Source organism: Danio rerio, chromosome 10, assembly GCF_052040795.2.
Source record: "Danio rerio strain M-AB ecotype USA chromosome 10, GRCz13ab, whole genome shotgun sequence".
Taxonomy (NCBI): domain Eukaryota; kingdom Metazoa; phylum Chordata; class Actinopteri; order Cypriniformes; family Danionidae; genus Danio; species Danio rerio.
In genome coordinates this window covers 36,213,839-36,235,199 of record NC_141030.1, presented here as the reverse complement: position 1 = coordinate 36,235,199, position 21,361 = coordinate 36,213,839, and the positions used below count along the sequence as shown (strand labels likewise).

The 21,361-nt window shown below is 34.9% G+C and overlaps 1 protein-coding gene and 1 long non-coding RNA gene across 4 annotated transcripts in view; one reads left to right on the top strand and one right to left on the bottom strand.

The window, feature by feature from the left end:
• Positions 1–1,562: 1,562 nt before the first annotated feature.
• Positions 1,563–21,361, top strand: part of uvrag (UV radiation resistance associated gene) — a 225,592-nt gene continuing 205,793 nt past the window's right edge. For 2 of the 3 annotated variants that reach the window (XM_087269117.1, XM_087269118.1), the window contains exons 1-3: positions 1,582–1,906; positions 15,600–15,717; positions 18,039–18,073. In XM_087269117.1, the coding sequence (XP_087125243.1) occupies positions 1,799–1,906; positions 15,600–15,717; positions 18,039–18,073 (261 nt within the window). In that variant the 5' untranslated portion in view covers positions 1,582–1,798. 3 annotated transcript variants of the gene reach the window in all.
• LOC147842131 (uncharacterized) lies at positions 18,265–21,128 on the bottom strand. Its single transcript, XR_015501322.1, has 2 exons — positions 19,674–21,128; positions 18,265–19,321 (listed from the first exon to the last, which is right to left on the bottom strand). It is a non-coding gene; the product is annotated as an uncharacterized LOC147842131 (long non-coding RNA).

The window sequence follows — 21,361 nt, the reverse complement described above, 5'->3', positions numbered from 1 at the left end:
AAAATGTTTTTTAGCCCACAAAACCCTTCCTTTACATTTTTAAAAATAAAATATCACAAAAAAAGTGGAATAATAAGTTTGTGACCAATGAAATTTGAGGTGGATGTGTATTTAACCTTCCTTCTCGAGGCAAAAGAGCCTGCTTGAGCACACTGCCAGCAGAACATAAGATAGATTTACATTTTTAACATAAATTAAAATTTAATTATCTTTATATTAACAATATGTGTGTTGTGCATGGATATGTGGAGCATATTTGATTAAGAAAAGATACTTTTTGTTATCTATGTACTAAAACTGTAGTTTTTCATTTGTTGCCTCAGGGCAACATTGTGCAGTTAGACCACTTTTGTTAAAACAATAACATCCTATGGAAGGGAATGTGCAGAAATGTATAGTTATCACCATAATATATATATATATATATATATATATATATATATATATATATATATATATATATATATATATATATAGTCACCTTCCTTGGAATTATAAGGTTCTATCTGTTTTCTGAATGATTTTGAGATATTAAGCTTCAAAGTTTTTTGCATTCAATAGCAAACAATGTGTAACATTTGTTTTTTTTTAAATAAAACGTCTTAAAATGTAAATATCATTTAATGAGAATATGTAAAAAAACTCAATTCTGACAAAAATGTCAGCTAGAACCTTATTATATATATATATAGCAGAAAACAAAACTCTGCAGGGCTGCAGCCCTTTGATGTGCATCTGGACTCAGCCCACTTGATGGTCATGGATACACAGAAAGGGAGATACAGAGTCCATCTAAAGGAGGGGGAACAAATTCTGTCCTGGAGGGCCGGTGTCCTGCAAAGTTTAGTTTCAGAGTTTAATAGCCAAGCTGCCAATATGTTTCTAGTATGCTAGCTTGAGTAGCTGGTTGAGGTGTCTAATTGGGGTTGGAGCTATACTCTCAGAGGAGCACATTCTATGATTGATTTAATTTAATAGACCCACAAGGACCCAAATATTAGGGTGAAATATATATTATTTGCACTTAAAACAAAAATTCATGCTAAAGACTGCTAATCTAAAAAAGCTTAGGCAATGGCGCCCTCTTGTGGTTTAGATATTATTTTTTATTTTGAATTAATATTTTATTTATTTATTTAACTACTATTACTACTACTAATAACGTAATATAAAATAATATACTCACCAATTAGCCTGGTTATGATAATTAAAACTACTTTCTTTGTTCAGCGAACCATGCTGCTTTCGTTATTATTATAAAGTAACTCACAGTCTTATATCACGTCACACATTTTACGCTCGTATCAATAACATGCTTATCATCCCCAAAATAATACTAAAACTAAAATAATAAAAAACGGTTAAATTCAACAACCCGCCCGTTGAGATTACGTCCCCCTCACTTCCTCATATTTGTACGAACACAGCGCAGCGTGAGTTTCTAAAGGCCTCCTCCCGCCCTTTTCCCTGTGATCGACAAGCCCAACACCAATCGACCTAGATTATTCTTCAACGTCACCAAACATCTCTTTTATTGACAGCTTCCTCAGCCAATGGGCGTCACGCGAGGGTTTGCCGATCAAGGTCGCGGTAATGGCTTCCTCCTAGGCAGGACTTACTTTGTTTATATCGCCGCTGGGACCCAAGCAGTCGTGTTAAAGCGTGCTTATAGTGCTTTTTAGTATACGTCTGCACGTTTTGGGAAGCATATTCGGACTGGGACAGTATCCAATTTAGTCGCCTATTGGGCTGAGCTGTGTTGACTGAATGACGGGATAGCTTGTAGTACCGTAAAAGGATGAACTCCATCGCCGGTCGGGATCTCTCGGTGTCCGCGGGATCTGTCAGCGGCAACCCCGGAGCGACATCTTCCAGAGTCCTGCATGTGGAGCTCACATCACAACAGGTACACCTGCAGCATCATGTCATATAATCAGCATCATGTCTATAATGTGTAAATGTGTAGCGGCTCTGCGCGTGCATGTGTCACATGTCACCGGATGATGATCATCATAACACTGGGCCTCCATGTCCAGTCCAGCTCAGGTCAGCTTTTATGAGGTTTATAATATACATTTTCGAAGCGCTGTGTATAAAGCGCTGGTTTGTTTGTTTGATATGCTGGTATGGGTTTACAGAAGCTAATGTGTGGCTTGTTATTGCTTGGTCTTGTTATTATGGGTGCAAAAATAAACATACATGCATACATTAGACAACAGAGCTTAGTGATGTTTATTATTCATCTTTAAAACTGTTGGGAAAGGTGTTAGTGATGCTGTCCTATGGAGTGAAGTGCAGTTTTTCTGACAGCATTGAGGTGAATGGCGGTATATGATGTCATTGATCGAGGTAAAGTTTATAATATTATTAATTCATTAATTTTCCTTCTGCTTGGTCTTTTATTCGTCAAGGGTCGCCACAGTGGAATGAACCGCCAACTTATCCAGCATATGTTTTACATAGCGGATGCCCTTTCAGCTGCAACCCAGTAGTGGGAAACCCCCATACACACTCATTCACACACTCATATACAGACAATTTAGTTTATTCAACCTATACTGCATGTCTTTGGACACTGGGGGGGAAACAGGAGCACATGAAGGAAACCCAAGTCAACACGGGGAGAATATGCAAACTTCACATAGAATTGCCATCTGACCCAGGCGGGACTCGAACCAGTGACCTTCTTGGTGTGAAGCGACAGTGCTAACCACTGAGCCACTGTGTTGCCCTTTCATAATAATATAATTTCAGAATATTCAGCTAATTCTAAATAGTGAAATCATATTAGCACATTAGCCAATGACTATCAAACATGGGGAACTAGTGGCTGTGATGCCCATGAAAAGAAACCAAAAAGCCACTCTGCCGACCTTCTTACATGCTTTTTTTATTTACAATCTCCTCACTGCTGCTATACGCCACATATTTTTGCATGTGTTGTTATTCTGACCTGAAGTGACAAGTGCTAGCGCGTGATTTCCTTTACCGCTTTCAATGCACAAAAAAAGTAAAAAGCATTGTAGTGCTTGGATGCTCTGTGTTTGCCTCAGGTAATTAGTGTAATTTTACTGATATGTGTGTATTCCACAAAGTGTGAAGCAGATTGGTTAGTTCTACTTGTTGCAAGCGCACTGCGATTCATGCATTCGGAAAAGAGGTTTTTCATCTGGGTGTGCCTGGAAAATGTGCGTCACATGTGTGCCCTTGCACATCATATGAGCGTCGCTCCTATTCGCTTGTCGTGAAGTAGCGTGCCTCCATTGGAACCTGCACCCTAAGCTTATTGCCATTCCTTCCAAGGCACGCTTAGCAACCACATTTTAATAAAACTATAGTGCTTCATACTGAAACTTCATACCAAACCTTTTTTACTGTTATTGACATTGGTGTTTGGTCAATAAATTAGAGCCCTGCATTTGAGCACAAGCTTGTTGGGGCCCGACCTTTTTATGCCCCTAGGGCTAAGCTTCGGGCTAATTTTCACATTCTAGCTAGCATGCATATCGGGCCTGCATTTTAAAAAAACGTAAAAAAAAAAAAGTTTAATGACGTGTTATGCGTGTAGTCCAGAAGTGCCAGTGATGTCTTGCACATAGAGATTTCGAGCCACGTGGAACTGTGAAAAACACTGGAGGAAAGGCAAACTTCTGGTCAACTTTTCAAATAGTGACAACTTTAAATGATGAGCCAACTGGTTATGCACAATACACAACTTGTAAGTCCAGGGGAGCCTGCAGGATCTTATTCCAAGGTACGCACAGGGGTAAATTGAGTAAACTCACTTTGGACAACAGACCGTTTGAATATCGATGTCACTTAAACTAAAACTTACATTTTAAAAGGCAAACCAAAAAAAAAAAACCCTCTAAAACATTATTATCAACAAATTATTCTGATTAAAAAACTATTTTAATGGTTGTAACAGTATTTGATGTTTGCCGTAAAAACAAAAAAACAAAAAAGGGCTTCGAGTCGGACTCGGGCCAAAAATCAAGCCAGGGCTGGGCTAGGGCTCTACAATAAAGACTGATACGGATTTTATCGCCCTACCCTAGTCACATCTATAACGGAGAGGTGAAACATGCGTAATAAAGCTTTTTCCTCATAAACGCAAAAATATGAAATTTAATAAAGAGAGCCGACTCTTATTCGTTTGATTAGAATTGTTTATTTTGGGTTGTACTGTTTAATTCACAGATTTTTTTTTGTTGTATATTGTAAACTCTCAACCTTTTTTGGTCACATCCATAATGCATGTTTTATTGTCTTGTAATATAATATATTGTCTTTAATATATCAAAAATGTTTATAGATTAATATTATTCTGATCTTATAACTCTTGGTTAGTTGTTTTGGCAAATATAACAGATGTTTAATATAATGTTTACATAATCTTTCTTTGTGAATTTATATTCTATGTTTTTACTGCAAATCTCACATCCATAATACACAAATTTATTTATTTATTTATTTATTTATTTATTTATTCATTCATTCATTTATTTGTTTATTTTTTACTTTATTAAAAATCTTTGCAAGTTCAGCTTTTGAAACGTAGCATTTTAGGCAGACATTGCATGTACTGTAGCTGATGTAATACTTGAGATTGGCGTTAGAGAGTGGATGTGATTTTGTGTGTTGTAACAATTGCACTGTTGCAATGCACACATGCATGCCCTAAATCTGTCCTAACCGAAAGTGTAGACCTCAGTTATGTGGAAAGATAGTCATGTCCTGCAGCAGTCGTCTGTTAAATCACATCACTGCTTTCTGGAAAGTGTTTTGGGGATCCCAGGTTTTCCTGTTAAGCAGTGTCTGTTGATGACTGGGCATTCTCTGTAGAGAAGTGTTAGCTAACTTAATGTTGCAAACATTATGCTGGAGATGTGTTGTGTCATGGCTTTTTGTAAACAGCAGAAACGCACCTTGAATTTCCAAGAAAATCTATAGATATAAGTAGGGCTGCACAATAGATCACAACATTATTGTTATCGCGATAATAGTATATGCAATTTATGTATTGTAAATTACCTTTATTTTATGCATCTGTCTAAATGATCTATACTAGATCATGTTGGCCTTAATATGTTCATCCCCACCTCAATGTTTCTGCACAAAATAGTGTTTTAAAGACTAAATGTTTGCAAAATGTTTTTTTTAGTCTGAGTTAATCTTAGTATTTAGTCTTAGAATTAATTAAATCTGAAAATATATTTTACCTCTTTATTTTAATGTCATTAAATAAATGTTTTGAAGACATAGCTAGTATTTTCAAGAGAAATGTTATATTGTAATAAATCACAATACCCATCAGCAATATTGCATATTGCATGTCTTTCCAGTACCGTGCTGCCTTGTATACAAGTTATTTTATTTATAATGAAATAATTTTATGTACATGTCATTCTTTAAATGTTTATTATTTAACATAATGTTTAAAATACAGTTAATACATTATGTATTGTTGTTTTATATACAATGTTTACTGGAATAAACTGCAGTAGTTTATATTATATTGTGTGCTATGTGGGCCTGGCGATATGATATGTCATTTCATATTATGAAAAAAAAAAAAAAAAAAAAAAAAATATATATATATATATATTAGGGCTGTGCAATTAATCAAAAATCCGATTTGGATTTTGGCTTCTAACGATTATAAAAAAACAATAATCGAGATAAAAAATTATTGCATCATATACCGCCCCCTTTCCAGTTGTCACATTTGTTGCACTAAACAGTGCAAAAGACTGCATGCTTATTTGTGTGTGTGTGTGGCGCGCAGACACAATCAAAAGCATGCGGTCAGCATTTGGTCTCATTCACACACCGAGACGAGCAGATCGTAGACATCTAAAGTCATCTTAATGTGAGCGCTTTGATGGTCAAATAGGTGTCTAAACGCGGAGTTTAGTGATTATTTATATTAACCCTCATTTGTTTAATAAACAAACGAGTTGGGAATCTAAAGACATGTGAAAGAGAAACCACTAAAGCAATGGCGCGCAATTCCTATTGCCGCCTTTTTATGCTTATTGATCAGAAAATCCCTCACTGCTCTTGACTGAAGGACTGCTGGAGCTAAAGTGTTTTTCTTACAGTGAAGATGCTTAAAGCACAGTCTGTTTCATATTTTTATTATATTGTATTTATTTCTCTTTTCTTTGCAGAGTGGAGAATAACTGTATATATGCAGTTAAGGTCAGAATTATTAGCCCTCCTGAATATTAGCAACCATTTTCCCCCAATTTCTGTTTAATGAAAAGATTTTTAAAACTTTTTTATGAACATAATAGTTTTAATCACTCATTTCTAATAACCGATTTCTTTTATCTTTGCTCTGATGACAGTAAATAATATATGACTAGATATTTTTCAAAATACAAGCATTCAGATTCAAAAGCTTAATTAGGGTAATTAGGCAAGTCATTGTATAACAGTAGTTTCTTCTGCAGACAATAAAAAAAAATATTGCTTAAGCGGGCTAATAACATTGACCTTAAAATAGGTTTAAAAATATTTAAACCTGCTTTTATTCTAGCCTAAATAAAACAAATACGCCTTTCTCCAGAAGAAAAAAAATATTATAGGAAATACTGTGAAAAATCCTTGCTCTGTTAAACATAATTTGGGAAATATTTATAAAAAAAAAATTCTCAGGAGTGCTAATAATTTTGACTTCAACAGTAATCGTTTTGAATAATCGTGATTACAACTATGACCAAAATAATCATGATTAGGATTTTTCCCAAAATCGAGCAGCCCTAATATATAAAATGATAGAGTACCGTTTCTGTTAGCGATGTAATGATTCACCTGAAACACGATTTGATACGATTCACTATAATAATCTTACGATTCACGATTTAGTCATATTTATTTAACAAAATAATTTGAAACTAATTTTTGGTTCAATTTTTTTTTCTTAAATGCTGCACATTTTTTTTCCAAAATATTATATATTTTTTCTGCCACAACTAAATTGCTATTTTAAAAACAAATACCAATATTAATACAAACAAACTAAAACTGTGACTGTGTTGAGATTTTACATATTTTTAAGAAATAACGGTATTTCTCTCTTTTTTGGCATAAGCTGAGGTCTTTGCACATATACAACGAAAAAACGGTTTCACTGGAGTCTGAGATGGCTGGTGTGGAGAGAAAAGCCTTTCCTAAACCAGAGAGCAGTGTGTACAGAGTTGGTGAATAGGCCCTCCGATCCCGGTAAATGATCTAATACCTGGTTCTGTAACAGAACAACTTTCTCTTTTAGTCTGAAAACATTCTCACTTTCACTGAAACTGCAGTGTGTGTGATCTCTGTAGCACTATAGGAGAAAGCGGAGCTGCAAATCATCCGGTCAGTGTGGCTGGCTTATTAATCGTTTTTTACGTATATTCAATTAAATTCAATTTATCTTTATTTTTATACAAGCACTTTTACAATGTGGATTGTGTCAAAGCAGCCTCACATAGAAGATTATGGTGAATTGAAAGTGTCAGTTAAATTTTCAGTTTCAGTTCAGCTCAGTTCAGTTCAGCTCAGTTCAGTTCAGTTCAGTTCAGTTCAATTTTTAGTTTAAGTTCAGATCAGTTCAGGTCAGGTCAGTGTGGTTTATTATTCACTACTGAGAGTCCAAACACTGAAAAGCAAATCCTTTGATGCACAGCACTACAAGTTCCAAACCATGTAAGCCAGTGACTACAGCGCATGGAAAAAAACTTCACCAATTGGCAAAAGTGAAGGATAAAAACCTAGAGAGAAACCAGGCTCAGTTGGGCACGACCATTTCTCCTTTGTCCAAATGCCTTGTGCAGAGCTGCAGTCTAGGCGCTGGAGAATGGAGAACGCAGGATGTCATCGAAGCCTCGGCTGTCCGTGGAGTCTCACAGGAATCAGACGCATGTTCTCTACTACTCCAAGGCCATCACAGCAGCTGCTCAGGATACGGCCTGGTCCGGGATTGTGGAGACCTTGGGATCATCTCTTCACAGGTCTTGGATCGCATCAGTGGCACTGCATAATCTCTGGGGGCCTCGGGATGAGTATCCCCAAATGGAAATAGAGAATAAAGAAAATATTTAGCGTAGCTGCTGTTCAAAGTGTATATAAACGAGATGCGTGGGGCACATTCATGTATCATACCGCTATGTGATTCATTAAAGTGTATGCTTTACTAAATAGATAGGTCTTTAATCTAGTTTTGAACTGCGAGAGTGTGTCTGAGCCTCAGACATTATCAGGAAGGCTATTCCAGAGTTTAGGAGCCATAAATGAGAAGGCTCAACCTCCTTTACTCGACTTTGCTATTCTAGGCACTACCAGCAGCCCTTAGTTTTGAGATCTTAAAGAGCAGGTTGGATTGTTGCGAGACAGAAGGTTGGTTAGATAAACCGGAGCTAGATTATTTAAAACTTTATAGGTAAGAAGTAATATTTTAAAATCAATACGAAACTTAACAGGCAGCCAGTGTAAGGAGGATAAAATTGACATCTCTGACAGTAGTTTTTCCACTGTGTTTCATCATATTCGTTGTTCTGTTCTGTAAGTACACCTCTTTATTTACTATTTGCACACAGCTTGTTGTTTTTGTCTGGCGCACTTTGCTTGCCTCTGATGTGCAGGTAAAGCGAGCTTGCGCCTGTATGCACAGCGCCCCCTCTCTTCAAAAAATGTATCGGGATCCATTCAACATTTCAACTGGCTTTAATCTTCACATATTTGAATAAATTTAATCCAACTCGCGGTGAATCGTGAACTAGGGAATAGATCTCTAGTTTCTGTACATTTAATCAGTTAATAGTGAATGTATAAATATTGACCACTTAAAAAAAGTATTATTTTTGTTTTAAAGTATATAGTCAGAGAATAAGTCATTCATTCATATGTGATAATATTTCTTACTTTTGTTTAGAACTTTGTCAAATGTTTGATTTAAAAATGTAAAAATATAAAATAAATATGACTAAAATATATAACACTTTTCAAAAACAAATGAATACCGGCCCTGCATAAACATAACAAATATTGGTAAATAAAATATAACTTTCTCATGATGCTGTTATTCATGTTTCCCTCTGCATCCATGTAATGGCGTGTAATATTGCGCTTCTCTAAATTCTGAAAAGTATTATCAAAAACAATGTTTTTTGTGACACTACCAAATAAATGATAAAGCATAATATAAATTATGAAATGATAGGCATTGGTCGGTATAAGATTCTGACTGTATGATAACCATGGATACATTTTTTTTAATGTTTGTGTAAAAAACTAAAACTTGTTTTCCCTTTAAAACACAATATACTTTATTTTGAGAAACATTTAAAACATTTTGGAGCAGTATAGGTGTCAGGCTGAATAATGAAAATGAATCATTGACTTCTGCTGTGTTCATTAGTTTTTAAAAACACTGATTTCTTTACAATTTAAAACGACATCTTTGGATATCTTTTCGGCTAGAGATACTGTTGTCCTTAAAAAAAAAAAAAAAAAAAGTAAATAAACAAATCTTACACATACCTTATGAATGGTATTACAGAAAATGTTGGCGGTTTTAAAACCTTGACTTTTCCAAACCGTGGTATACATTAAATGGTTATCGTCCTATGCCTAAATGATAGTCTTTTAATGTTGTCTATATTGCACAGCCCTACTATGTACTGTATTTTGACAAAATAGCCATGTACTTCTGCAGTTTATTATCGTAACACAGGTGCTGTCAAAATGCTTGGAATATCCGTATGCTAAGCTGGTTTCATGTGGTTTTATGCTAAATGGAAAATAAAACAAAATTGTGATATAGTTTCAGGGCGATTGTTAAATGTCAGATCCTGTGGTGGAATTGGGGTTCAATAAGTATACACTGTAAAAAAAATAAGCTTCCACTTCCACACAATTCATTCATTCAAACAAAAATTGATTAAGTTAACTTAAATGTTCTGACAAATTTAAGTGGATTGAACATAAAACAATTAAGTTGTCCCAAAAACTTGCAAATATTGTGATTTATCCAGCTCATTATAAATAAGTACTTTGACCAAGCAGCACATTTTTTGAGTGTATGACAAACTTTCATTTGTAATGGTTAATCTTTGCAGTCTATCCTAAGGTCACATGCCTACCTAACTGTGTGGCCAATGGATCAGCTCCGATCTTACGCTGCAGATTAACTACAGTCTGTTTCAAACCTTGAGCTAGACTTGAGCTGAAAGCCATCAAAGCTCCACTTTAGATTTTATAGATGTGATTTTTTTTTTTTTTTTAGCTGTCATGATGCTAATATTCTGTTCTGCTTCTGGTAAAAATAGAAGGTGCCATTACCAAAAAAAAAAAAAAAAAAAGCTGAGATGTGAAACCAAATGTGAAGTCCCCATCATCACATGACATGTGCTTGACGGAGCTTGTAACACCTGTCTGAATTATTTTACTGGAAATGATTATGACAGCGGTTTTTTTGGCAGTCACTTGTGACACTCTACTTTTATGAGTCTGAATGGAGGATTATGGACCATAGATGACCTCTAGCTAACCAATAAATGCCATTCATTTGCATTAAAGAAAGAAGAAATATTTTGTTTTTAGTTCAGAGTGATCTGATTCATTGACTTAAGGGTGAATTCATGCTTGATTTGGTGTTTTGGCTTCATTTAGTTGTTTGAAATGTCTAATGAGGGATAATTTATCATGTGTTATCTGTGCTTTGTTCCTGTGCTAGTTAAGTAGCCTGTTAACCTACTAAACTTCACTACTCAATCTCTGTGGGACTGAATTATACTCTGAATGTTCCACTGAGTGGTTTTGTTTGCCTGAAACGAGACAGAAGTGGGGGGAAAACTGAACAAAGTGTGGTGTTGTTTCTGCTTCTTCAATAATCCTGTGGGGCATCCCATGACTTAGATTTAGTATTTAATTAATGCCTCACGGGCGGCGCTGGAAACTCTGTGGCTGGTCGTGATGAAAGCTGGTCAGGTGAAGACTTTAGTGTGGTGAAGTCTTGTAGATGAAGTGTTTTATTGAAACGGCGGTGGCTTTGTACCTTAAATCTGGCTTCTCCATCCCATGTTCTAGAGAGTTGCTATTTCTGCATTTATTTATTTCAATAAGTCAATGGGTTTCTTGCACAGGCTTTGGTTTCTTTCTCTTTATAAGACCTCAGTGTATCTTCAGGAGCCACAAGAAGCCATTGATAGTAAATGTATTTACTGTGATTGTTTGTATTCTGACTTAAAACAATTGCGATTAATTTAAGGTAATTCTTGTGCATTTTGGTGGCACGGTGGCTCAGTGGTTAGCACTGTCGCCTCACAGCAAGAATGTCGCTGGTTTGAGTCCCGGCTGGGCCAGTTGACATTTCTGTGTGGAGTTTGCATGTTCTTCCTGTGTCCAAAGACATGCAGTATAGGTGAATTGGATAAACTAAATTTACCATAGTGTATAAGTTGTGTAAAAGTGAGAGTGTACCCAGTACTGGGTTGCGGCTGGAAGGGTATCCACAGCTTAAAACAATTGCATAGTTGGTGGTTCATTACGCTGTGGTGACCCATGATTAATAGGGACTAAGCCGAAAGAAAATTAATGAATGTTGCGCATTTTGTCAGTAAATCCAGTTCTGTTATCAGCAGGAAGTCGCTAGCACTTTCTTCCAAATGGAGCCTCATTTGCTACAAGGATTCGTAGTTTAATGACAAGCTTTGCAGTATTGTATTCATAATTGCAGCTTATTTAATCAGTCTATGATGAAATATAAATTTTTTTGCAATCATGACAGCTGTTTCCAAAGATTCTTCGTTAACTAAGAGTCTGTTTTGCTGCTACATCTGAAAGCATGTGAAAACACCACATTTAAAACATGTTTTTACTTTATTATTTTAGTTTAGTGTTTGAAATATATATTTTTTCATAGTTGTGTGATTTAGTAGTCAAGCTGAATCAATAAAAGCAGTTAAATCTTAGGTTTATTCAACAATCGCTATGGGTGTTTCCTGTGTTTCTTTTTGGTTGTTTGGAGTTTCTGCAAATAAGAGCATCCTTTGGATATTTACTACTGATCACACAACCATATACTTCTCAGATGTGCATGGCAATTGCAGGTTTTGATTAATCGTTTTGTGATTTAATTTGGATTGCTCACGTAGTCACTTTCAAAGTCCTGCTAATCCATAATCTTACGTGTAGGTGCTGTAAGTTTTTGACTCTTCTAAATAGGGCTGCACGAGTTGGAGAAACAAAATCAAATTGTGATTTATCTGATCAAAATTGCGAGATGCGATTTAATATAATACATTTTATAAGAGTTGCAGATTTGATGTGGTGGTTTTATTAACATCAAAGAAAGACTAAGCATAAATGGTTTTAAATAAACAATTCATGCTTGGCCTTTCTTTCCAATAAAGTTGTGAGTTGTCATGACAAATTAAGAAAATAACTTTTTTTTTTCTTCAAATATATTTTTATTGAACATATTTAATGCAAAAACATGTCAGAAAATTACATTAGGAAGATAATATCTGTCATACATGTAATTTGAATTCTGACCCTCACATGAGAAATAAAAAAAGTAAATAAGATTAAATTATAATTAAATAAACAAAAACAATATTGACAAAAATACAAAATTATATTGCAAAATGGCATGCTACATTTCTTTTGTCCAACTACAGTATTTTAAACTCGATCAATTTTTCAAGATTTTATAAATTTCATTTATTTGATTGAATAAATAAAACCTTTACATTTAGATTGGGTTGCATTTTTCATATTGATTTCATGACATTCACGGTGCATTGACAATGCTTTTTATATACAATTTTAGATTTCACAGCACACAAATTATTGTATTAAATGCATAATTTGAAAAATATATTTATATATTATTTGTAATACACTTTTAAATGGCTACGGTTATGGTCTTTAATGTGTGGTAAACATGGCTGAACCTTGATAGATACGGTGGAAAAAAATTCGCTTCTGATGTAACAGTTTAATTAAGTTTTTTGGTTTAAAACTGATCAATCGTGCAGGCCTACTTCTAAATAATAGAAATACCATGATGTTTGGCGATTATTTAAGAAGCATCTTAAGTGAACATATTTGTTTATCTGGATCAGTTTTGGAATGTCAGTCTTTGTTTTGGTCTATATAACCCGCACACTGCCAGTTTACCCCTTTATAATTTATCATGCTGGGTTGCCTTGGTGGAAAAAACACTGCGTTTTAGGGCTGCTCGATTATGGGAAAAATCATAATCACGATTATTTTGGTCATAATTGTAATCCACTAATAATCGTTTTGAATAATCGTGAAGTCAAAATTATTCGCCCTTCTGTGAATTTATTTTTATATGTAAATATTTCCCAAATGATGTTTAACAGAGGATTTTTTTTTACAGTATTTCCTATAATATTTTTTCTTCTGGAGAAAGGCTTATTTGTTTTATTTCAGCTATAATAAAAGCAGGTTTAAATATTTGAAACCTATTTTAATAGCTCGATATTATTAGCCCCCTTAAGCAATATATATTTTTGATTGTCTGCAGATGAAACTACTGTTATACAATGACTTGCCTATTTACCCTAATTAAGCCTTTGAATGTCACTTTAAGCTAAATACTAATATCTTGAAAAATATCTAGTAAAATATAACGTACTGTCATCATAGCAAAAATAAAATAAATAAGTTATTAGAAATGAGTTATTAAAACTATTATGTTTAAACTGTGCTTTAAGCATCTTTACTGTATTTTTGATTTTATTATTGATTAATAATTAAAAAACAGTCGGCAGCAGCAGGGATATTGCGCGCTGTCACTTTAAGAATAGAGCGGTTCTGATATGGTTTCTCTTTCATGTGTCTTTTAATTCTCAGCTTGTGTGTTTATTAAACAAATGAGGGTTAATATGAATAATCACTAAACACCGCGCTCTGACACAAATGTGCATGTATTTGACCATTAAAGCGCTCGCATTAAGATGGCGTTAGATGTGCGAGTGCTCTGCTGTCCGAGGCCAACACACACACACACACACAGACACACACACACACGCTACCTGTCCGAGGCTGAGCACGGCACACACACACACAACAGCACGTGCTCTTTCGCGCTTTTAAAAATATGAATGATGCGCATACCGTGCTGCAAAAGTTACATTACAGCACATGCTTTTAGTCATTACAACGTGGAACTGAGCTTTGCAGAGCAACACATGAACAACTGGAAAGGGGGCGGTATGTGATAGAATAATCATTTATCTCGATTAATGGTTTTTCATAATCGTTACAAGCCAAAATCAAAATCGGATTTTCGATTAATTGCACAGCCCTACTGCGTTTCATTTCAGTTGTAAAGGCATGACTGCATCAATATAAAAACAAAATCCTTTATTGTGTGTCATCGCTTGTAGTAAAATACGGTGTAGGCTGTATAGTCAGGCACGCTCACTCTTGTTGGTGTCGTCAATCTGGCAACCTGCATTTGAGAAGGCTGGTTGAAAAAGTGTTTTGATTTTGCAGTGCAATACCTAGTTTGATCACTGGGTGTCAATCGTATCTACTGCACCATTTAAAAATCTTCTTTAATAGTATGTTTAAGATGACCTGACTGAGGATGATGGATTAACTACACATTTACCTTTTATGGTGAACTGTCGTCTTAAAGACCTGCAAAAGCATTTGCCTAAAACTCTGTGTGAAATCTAAATGAACAACTTTTATTTTTCTAGCGCTCATTGTTATTCTTTAGGTAAACAATCTAACCTTAAAGTGACTAAATCCACTGAAATACAATGTTTGTTATTGGTAATCTTCAATCTGACCATGTCCTTTTGCATTTGTAGTAGTGATCTTTTCCTGCTGACATCAGTTTGACTGCTTCAGCCACTATTTTCTGAACAACGCTTCTCTTACTGTTAGTTTGCTATGAGGGAATGATGTGCAAAAAGAAAGCCCCTCCCAGTAGGCAATATTCCATTTCAATTGGACATCAACATACTGAAAGTTTTAGCAACTTTTGGTTCATCCAGACTGTATAGAAAGTTTTAGGTCAAGTGCACTCCATGTGACGTGGTCAGCGATGTAAATGCTAAACCAATTCATTTGTGAAATATCTTTGCATGATAATGAATGAAGACTAACTAATAAACATGAAAACAGTAAACATTTCCACCCTATTCCAGCAACTATTTTCTCTGGGCTTCTTCAGAGTGGTGGATTTGTGCCCGATGTGCAGCATGTGTGATGTCATGTTTCAGTCAGGAGGACTTGGCTTTATAATGATGTGAGACTCACAATAATGTTTTGTGTCTGCTCTCGTTCACTGTCAGTTGTAAAGTAGAGAACTACAAAACACTCTTTCTGATTTTATGATGTGCATGATCTCATAATTTGAAAAAAAATCTAAAATAAAACATCCTAAACGCATTGCTTCTGAATATAAAATTTTACTTGAGGTTTTTCTTACATAGGATTGGCTGAAAGTGCCTGATTTGCATATGTAGGCCTGTTCTTACTCTGCTTTTAAGAGCAAATGTTTAAAGCATTAAATCATCTTTTTTACCATCTCTCACTAATCCTCTTTCTTTCTTTTGTCCCAACAGAGGCGTTTGCGTCACTTGCGGAGCATAGCAGCCCGTAACATTGTGAACAAGAATGGCTCTCCTCTGCTTGACACTTACTTCACCCTCCACCTCTGCCAGGATGATCAGATATCACGAGGTGACTGATGCCACTCTCTGATTGTTCCAATAATTTAGTGCTTAACGTTTCAGTGTCAGTGATCTGTGACCTCATGCAAAAGTAACTGAATATTTTTAAACACTGTCTTCCATTAATCATTCAAGGAAATGGCTCCGCCTCCAAACTCACCCTACCAACCTGTAGTTTGGAGGTGGAGCCATTTTCTTGAATGACCAATGGAAGACAGCATTGAAAAATATTCAGTTACTTTTGCATGGTAACATAGCTGTTGTTGGGCTGGTAGATTCACTCAAACAAACAGTGCAGTGTTTTGATTCTGCCTTAGTGTTTACATTTTACAAGACAACAAACCCGCTATATTTAATTGGTCAACAGCAGCCAGTGCTGTATTGTTGGTTTGCATTAATAGTTGGCTTGCGTCATGAGTATGTTCATGTTGTGTTTGCGAGAATGCCATGCCAGTATACCGATAAGTAGGTCATGATATCTAGATATATTGCACCAAAAAATATTGAGATAAATTATATTTTCTTTTTAGAGTCATTTTATGCCACCCAGGGATGTGATTCTCAATGGGGTGACCCCTGTAATTTGCGTAAATAAAAAGTTTTTTTTTTTGAGGGGTGGGGGTGGAGGGGAATGTCAGAAAGAGACCTCATTGATGGTTGGCATCTGCATTGGTTATCATTGTGCACAAGAAGGAGCATTAACTGCTTCATTCCAGTCGTCATTTAGGTATAATGATATTGTGTAGTCCTATAATGTGCGCATATGATGAAGCCGCAGACAATATGCAAGTATATGAAATCGATTTAAATGCGATCGCTTTGCATGTCACGACCACGTGTGCTCTATGTACTTTATAAATAAAGCCAGGGCGCACTTTTGTTATTATCCTCTGCAAGTCACCTGTTCTGTTTTCTTCATTTATTCAATAAACCCGAACACCTGAAATGTGATATCTGAAATTGTCATGAAATTGTAATACCAATTTATAAAATTCTATTTTATAATTAAACCTATTAAATAGCAGGGACTACGCTAAAGGAAAAGGAAAGTGATAAACTCTTTAACGATGCATGATATATTTTTCAGGGTGGAATGTTAAAGCATTTTAGGCTGCTCAATTCAACTGGACTTTCTATATTTACAGTTCGAATTGTTGACTGACTAGTAATTTATTTATCACGTGGAATAAAGAGTCGACTAAATTACCGGGAAATGTATATTTTTTGGACACAAGAGAACTAACAAAGTTAGTGACGCCATCTAGTGGCGGTGTGGATCTGTCCTGACATTCAGGTCTCGTCTTCCTTCTTTTTTGTCCTCGGCTGTTCACATGCCTGTATTTTTTTTTCTGAAAAAATATTTCATTTAATTATAGTCATTTTAATAATTTAATAATTAGGGATTCAGAATGTAAAAACGCATATCCTAAATAAATAAATAATAATAAATGTTAACAAAAAAGTGAAAGGTAAAAAGTAACAGAAGCTGCGATATCTGCAGCTAGATCAATTTTCAGTTGTCAGGCACCCACATGAAAATATACTTGAGTAATTTATAGTAAATACTATAGTGTTTTTTTAACCGTACTGACACTGATACCTCCAATAGAGATAGAGATAGAGATGTTGCACAATCATCTTAAGTGTTGCAATATTTATCGTCCATACATAAACACTAATTCTAGCTTCATCAAAAAGGATTGAGGTCATGTCTATGTGTTGTGCGATAAATCGATATATTATTTATTATGAGATAGGCCTACCGATAATCCCACCTACAGTATTATAAGCAGTACTGAACAGCTATTGAAATGCAAACTGAGCCCAGCAAAACTGAACTGAAGTGAGCTGTGCCTAATCATTCTGTACCTTTCAGTAGAGAAGTTTTAAAATGGGGGGCATTCGAGTTTATTCCATTTTTTTAAAGTAACTTTAAACTTTAAAAAAAAAACTAACCATGAGATGTTTGCAAACTCTTTTAAAATACATTTCCTGAATTTAGACTTCACGTTATTTATTTCACTTTCCATTATGAAAGGGGTAACTGCAGGTTGGAGTTTTTGAGGTTTTTGAATTATTTATTATTTTAGACTTTTACAGCTATTAAATAAATTGTAATAGTATATTCATTTAATGGTGCACAGAAAACAGTTTACTTTATAATACAGTACTGATTTATATTTAGTGGATTTCACTGTACATGTTTTTGCAGTTTTCTTTAAGTATAAAGTTAGAATGACGTTTTGTGGGGCTTTATGCTGTGCCTTTAACTTTTGAAGAAACAAAAATCAGAACCATAATATTTAACAGTGTTCTTTTTTCCTCATTCAGATTTTTACAAGAGTGAAGTCATCCGAGACTCATTGGTGAGTGCTTTTGCTTTCATCTGTGATTTACTGCTTTTGTTATATTCCACAATGTGAAATGAAAGACTGAACACAGTAAATCAATAGCATAATAGCATGGTGTAGAACAGAATGTATGTTAAAGCACATGTTATTGTTATTGTGGAGCATCAATATTGTCTCCTCTTCATTTTCTGCTGTAATAAAAGATATTTTTAGTTTTTTTTTGTTAATACATGTGGGTGATATTAGCAGAAACAACAGTGATTTAAGAAAAGGCCTGTTATCTGGTTTTACAATTGAGTTTAAATCTGATCACAACAGGAGGACAATCCTGAACATTGGTGTACTTTTTTGAGCTTTTTGACTTAAAAACACATTTGAATGGATTGCTTCATGAGTCATTGAAAGTATTTGATTAACCACAAACAATATCTCTTCCCCTAATGACTAAACTTTGCTGCCTAAAATCTGATGTTTGGTTTCAAAGCAAAAACAATTTTCGATGTTTTCTCCCTTAATTTTAACACAAACTCACTTCGTTTGTTGTAGATTTTAAATTATTTTGAGTGTTTGTAGTTCAGAAATGACACATTTCAAATTAAGATGTTGATGCCAACCTCAAAAGGCACTATTTTAATATCCTCTATAGCCGGAATATGATTGTTAGTTGTGTTAAATGGATGACTTGCACAATAAAAAACAACTGTAAATTAACATTTTTCAATATTTTGTGATTTATGTTTTTATTTTATTTTTCCCTGCTTATTTACACTTTTGCTTTTTGCACTACAGGATCTTGATCTTTGTTTCAACAACTTTTAACATTGAAGGGTTTGAAAAAATTACTTTTGTAATAGGTTAAATCAGTGTTTCTCAACCATGTCCCTGAAGGGCCACCAACACTTCATGTTTTGGATGTCTTCTTTGTCTGTCACACACATTACAGAACTTTTAGTCTTCACTAATGAGCTGATAATCTGAATCAGGTGTGTTTGGTTAAGGAGGCATGGAAAATGTGCATAGCAGAGCTGGTGGTGCTCTGAGAACGTGGTTGAGAAACGCTACTTGGAAGGGATATATTGGCTGTTTCTCAGTATGCGTTCTTTATTTGTCATTTTGTCTTTGTGTAATGTCATCATTAACTGGCAAAGTTCAGTTCCAATGCTCAAGAGCGCAAGAACAGAGGACTATTGAAGGTTCCTGCATGTGTTCTTGATATCGAGGATGCTTAGATGCAGACTTGAGCACCAAACTCGCTTTAGAAGTCTGTTACGACCCCCTCGTTTGAGTCGCAACATAAAAGAGTTCGGACAACAAAAGAATGTATATGCAACTTATTTATTATACATAAAACTAAATAGAACAACAAATCAACAAACAAACAAATGTCTAGGGGAAAATAAAAAAATAACTACTTTAACTACACAAATAATTAATGCTAAACAAAACCATAAGGTTGCAGAAATGAAGAGATGATCTTGACACGAGGACAGCCCGTAGCCACACCTTCCTCCAGAAGCTAGCAGACAAATCACTTTTATATGGTTTGAGCCAATTAGTGAACAACCAGGCACCCAATCAGGATCTGCCACATCCATACCTGTCCTGGGGTCGTCACAAGTCCCAGAAGTCGTTGTGACTGGAGGTGGGAAGCGCAGCATTTTATATAAATTTATTATTTATTATCTACCTCAGGAGTTTCCCTAAATGAAACGGTGAAAGTTACCACCAGAATCTTAATAAAGGCATAAACACATTTAGGGTGTTTATTTGCTGATTCGTATTAAAATTGTTTTATTTGTATTGTGCAAACTATATTTGTAAAGTCTTTATGCAAAGTATATATTGGGAAAAGGGGAAAACAATAAATCGTTGTATGAATGCTGTAATGTTGAAATAATTTGTGTGAAGGTCACTTGACTATCAAGAAGAACGCAGCATCTCATTTTGCACAGGACGTGTTCTCTGTTCTCGCGGTCTCCTGAGTTCGTTCTTCTGAGGTGACATGGCAAGACCGATCTTCACAAGAACACTAGTCCATTCATTCTCTGCGTTATTGGAATTGAGAAACAGCCGTTGTCTGTGTTGGTGTTATAAATTACGCTACAAAAACCTTGTAATAAACTGTCAGTACATTTTCTGTTATTTTACACACTTCTTTCTCTCTATATTATATATACATTATATTATTTCAAACCACTTAAATGTCAATAAAAATCCCTTGGTTAAACCAAAGAGATGAATTTTCAACATCAAAAGTCTTTAGCACAGATATCCCAAAATGCAATTCACAATGTGTGAACCACAATATACAGAAACTGTTAATAAACAGACATGTTTTAGTGTATGAAGGAACAGACCTGTTAATGTATGTCAAAATGAAATACTTTTTCCGTTTTTTTCTTTCAACCGGAAGCATCAGGGGCCAGTTCCATAAACCAAGCTTAGAGGAAAAAGCCAGGCTTATTTTAGTCAGTCAGGTTTATTAATAGCGGATTTGGTTTCATAAATTAAATTTACTATAGTTCAAACTCAGTTAATCTGGCAATTTATGCTGGGAAACTAGCCTGGCCCAGGGCAGGTTAACTCTCAAGCTTAGTCAAGATAATGTTAACATTCACCTGCCGTAATTTGATGTCATTTTATTCACTTAACCTTTTAATAATGAGTAAAATTTAATAGTCATTCAAAAGTTATTGCAAACAAAACAATTACAACATTTCAGCTATATTTTAAAGTTTTTTTAATCTTTCTGTTGATTTTTTTTTTCTTGTTTATTAAAATGTTATGTAATATTTTCTCTCAACATATTAATTTGAGTGTACAAATTTTTGGACTATGATCTTAAGTTTATTTTTTGTTAGATTTGTTCCAAATTTTTATTTGGTACTGAATAATCTAATGTATATGCACAAACATATTATTATAAGGCATCCTGTAGAAAATATTTATTTAAAAGAGAGATTTGTGAGAGGTGTTCTTAGCTATATGTGTGGTAATATGAATAACAAAATTTAATAAAGGAAATAATATTAAGAAAGCACTGACTAGTATAAGGAAGTAGGCTACATTTCTTAAAGAGCCCATATTATACATGAAATAGGGTCATATCTTGATTGTAAGGGTCTCCAACACTTGAAAATACAGACGACTAACTATTTTATTGAGGAAAAACTCCAAAAACAGTTGAGGAGATCTCCTAGCTTCTCACTCTGCTCTTTTCACAGACACACACACACACACACACACACACACACACACACACACACACACAAACACACACACCTCCGGACGACAGCCCACGCA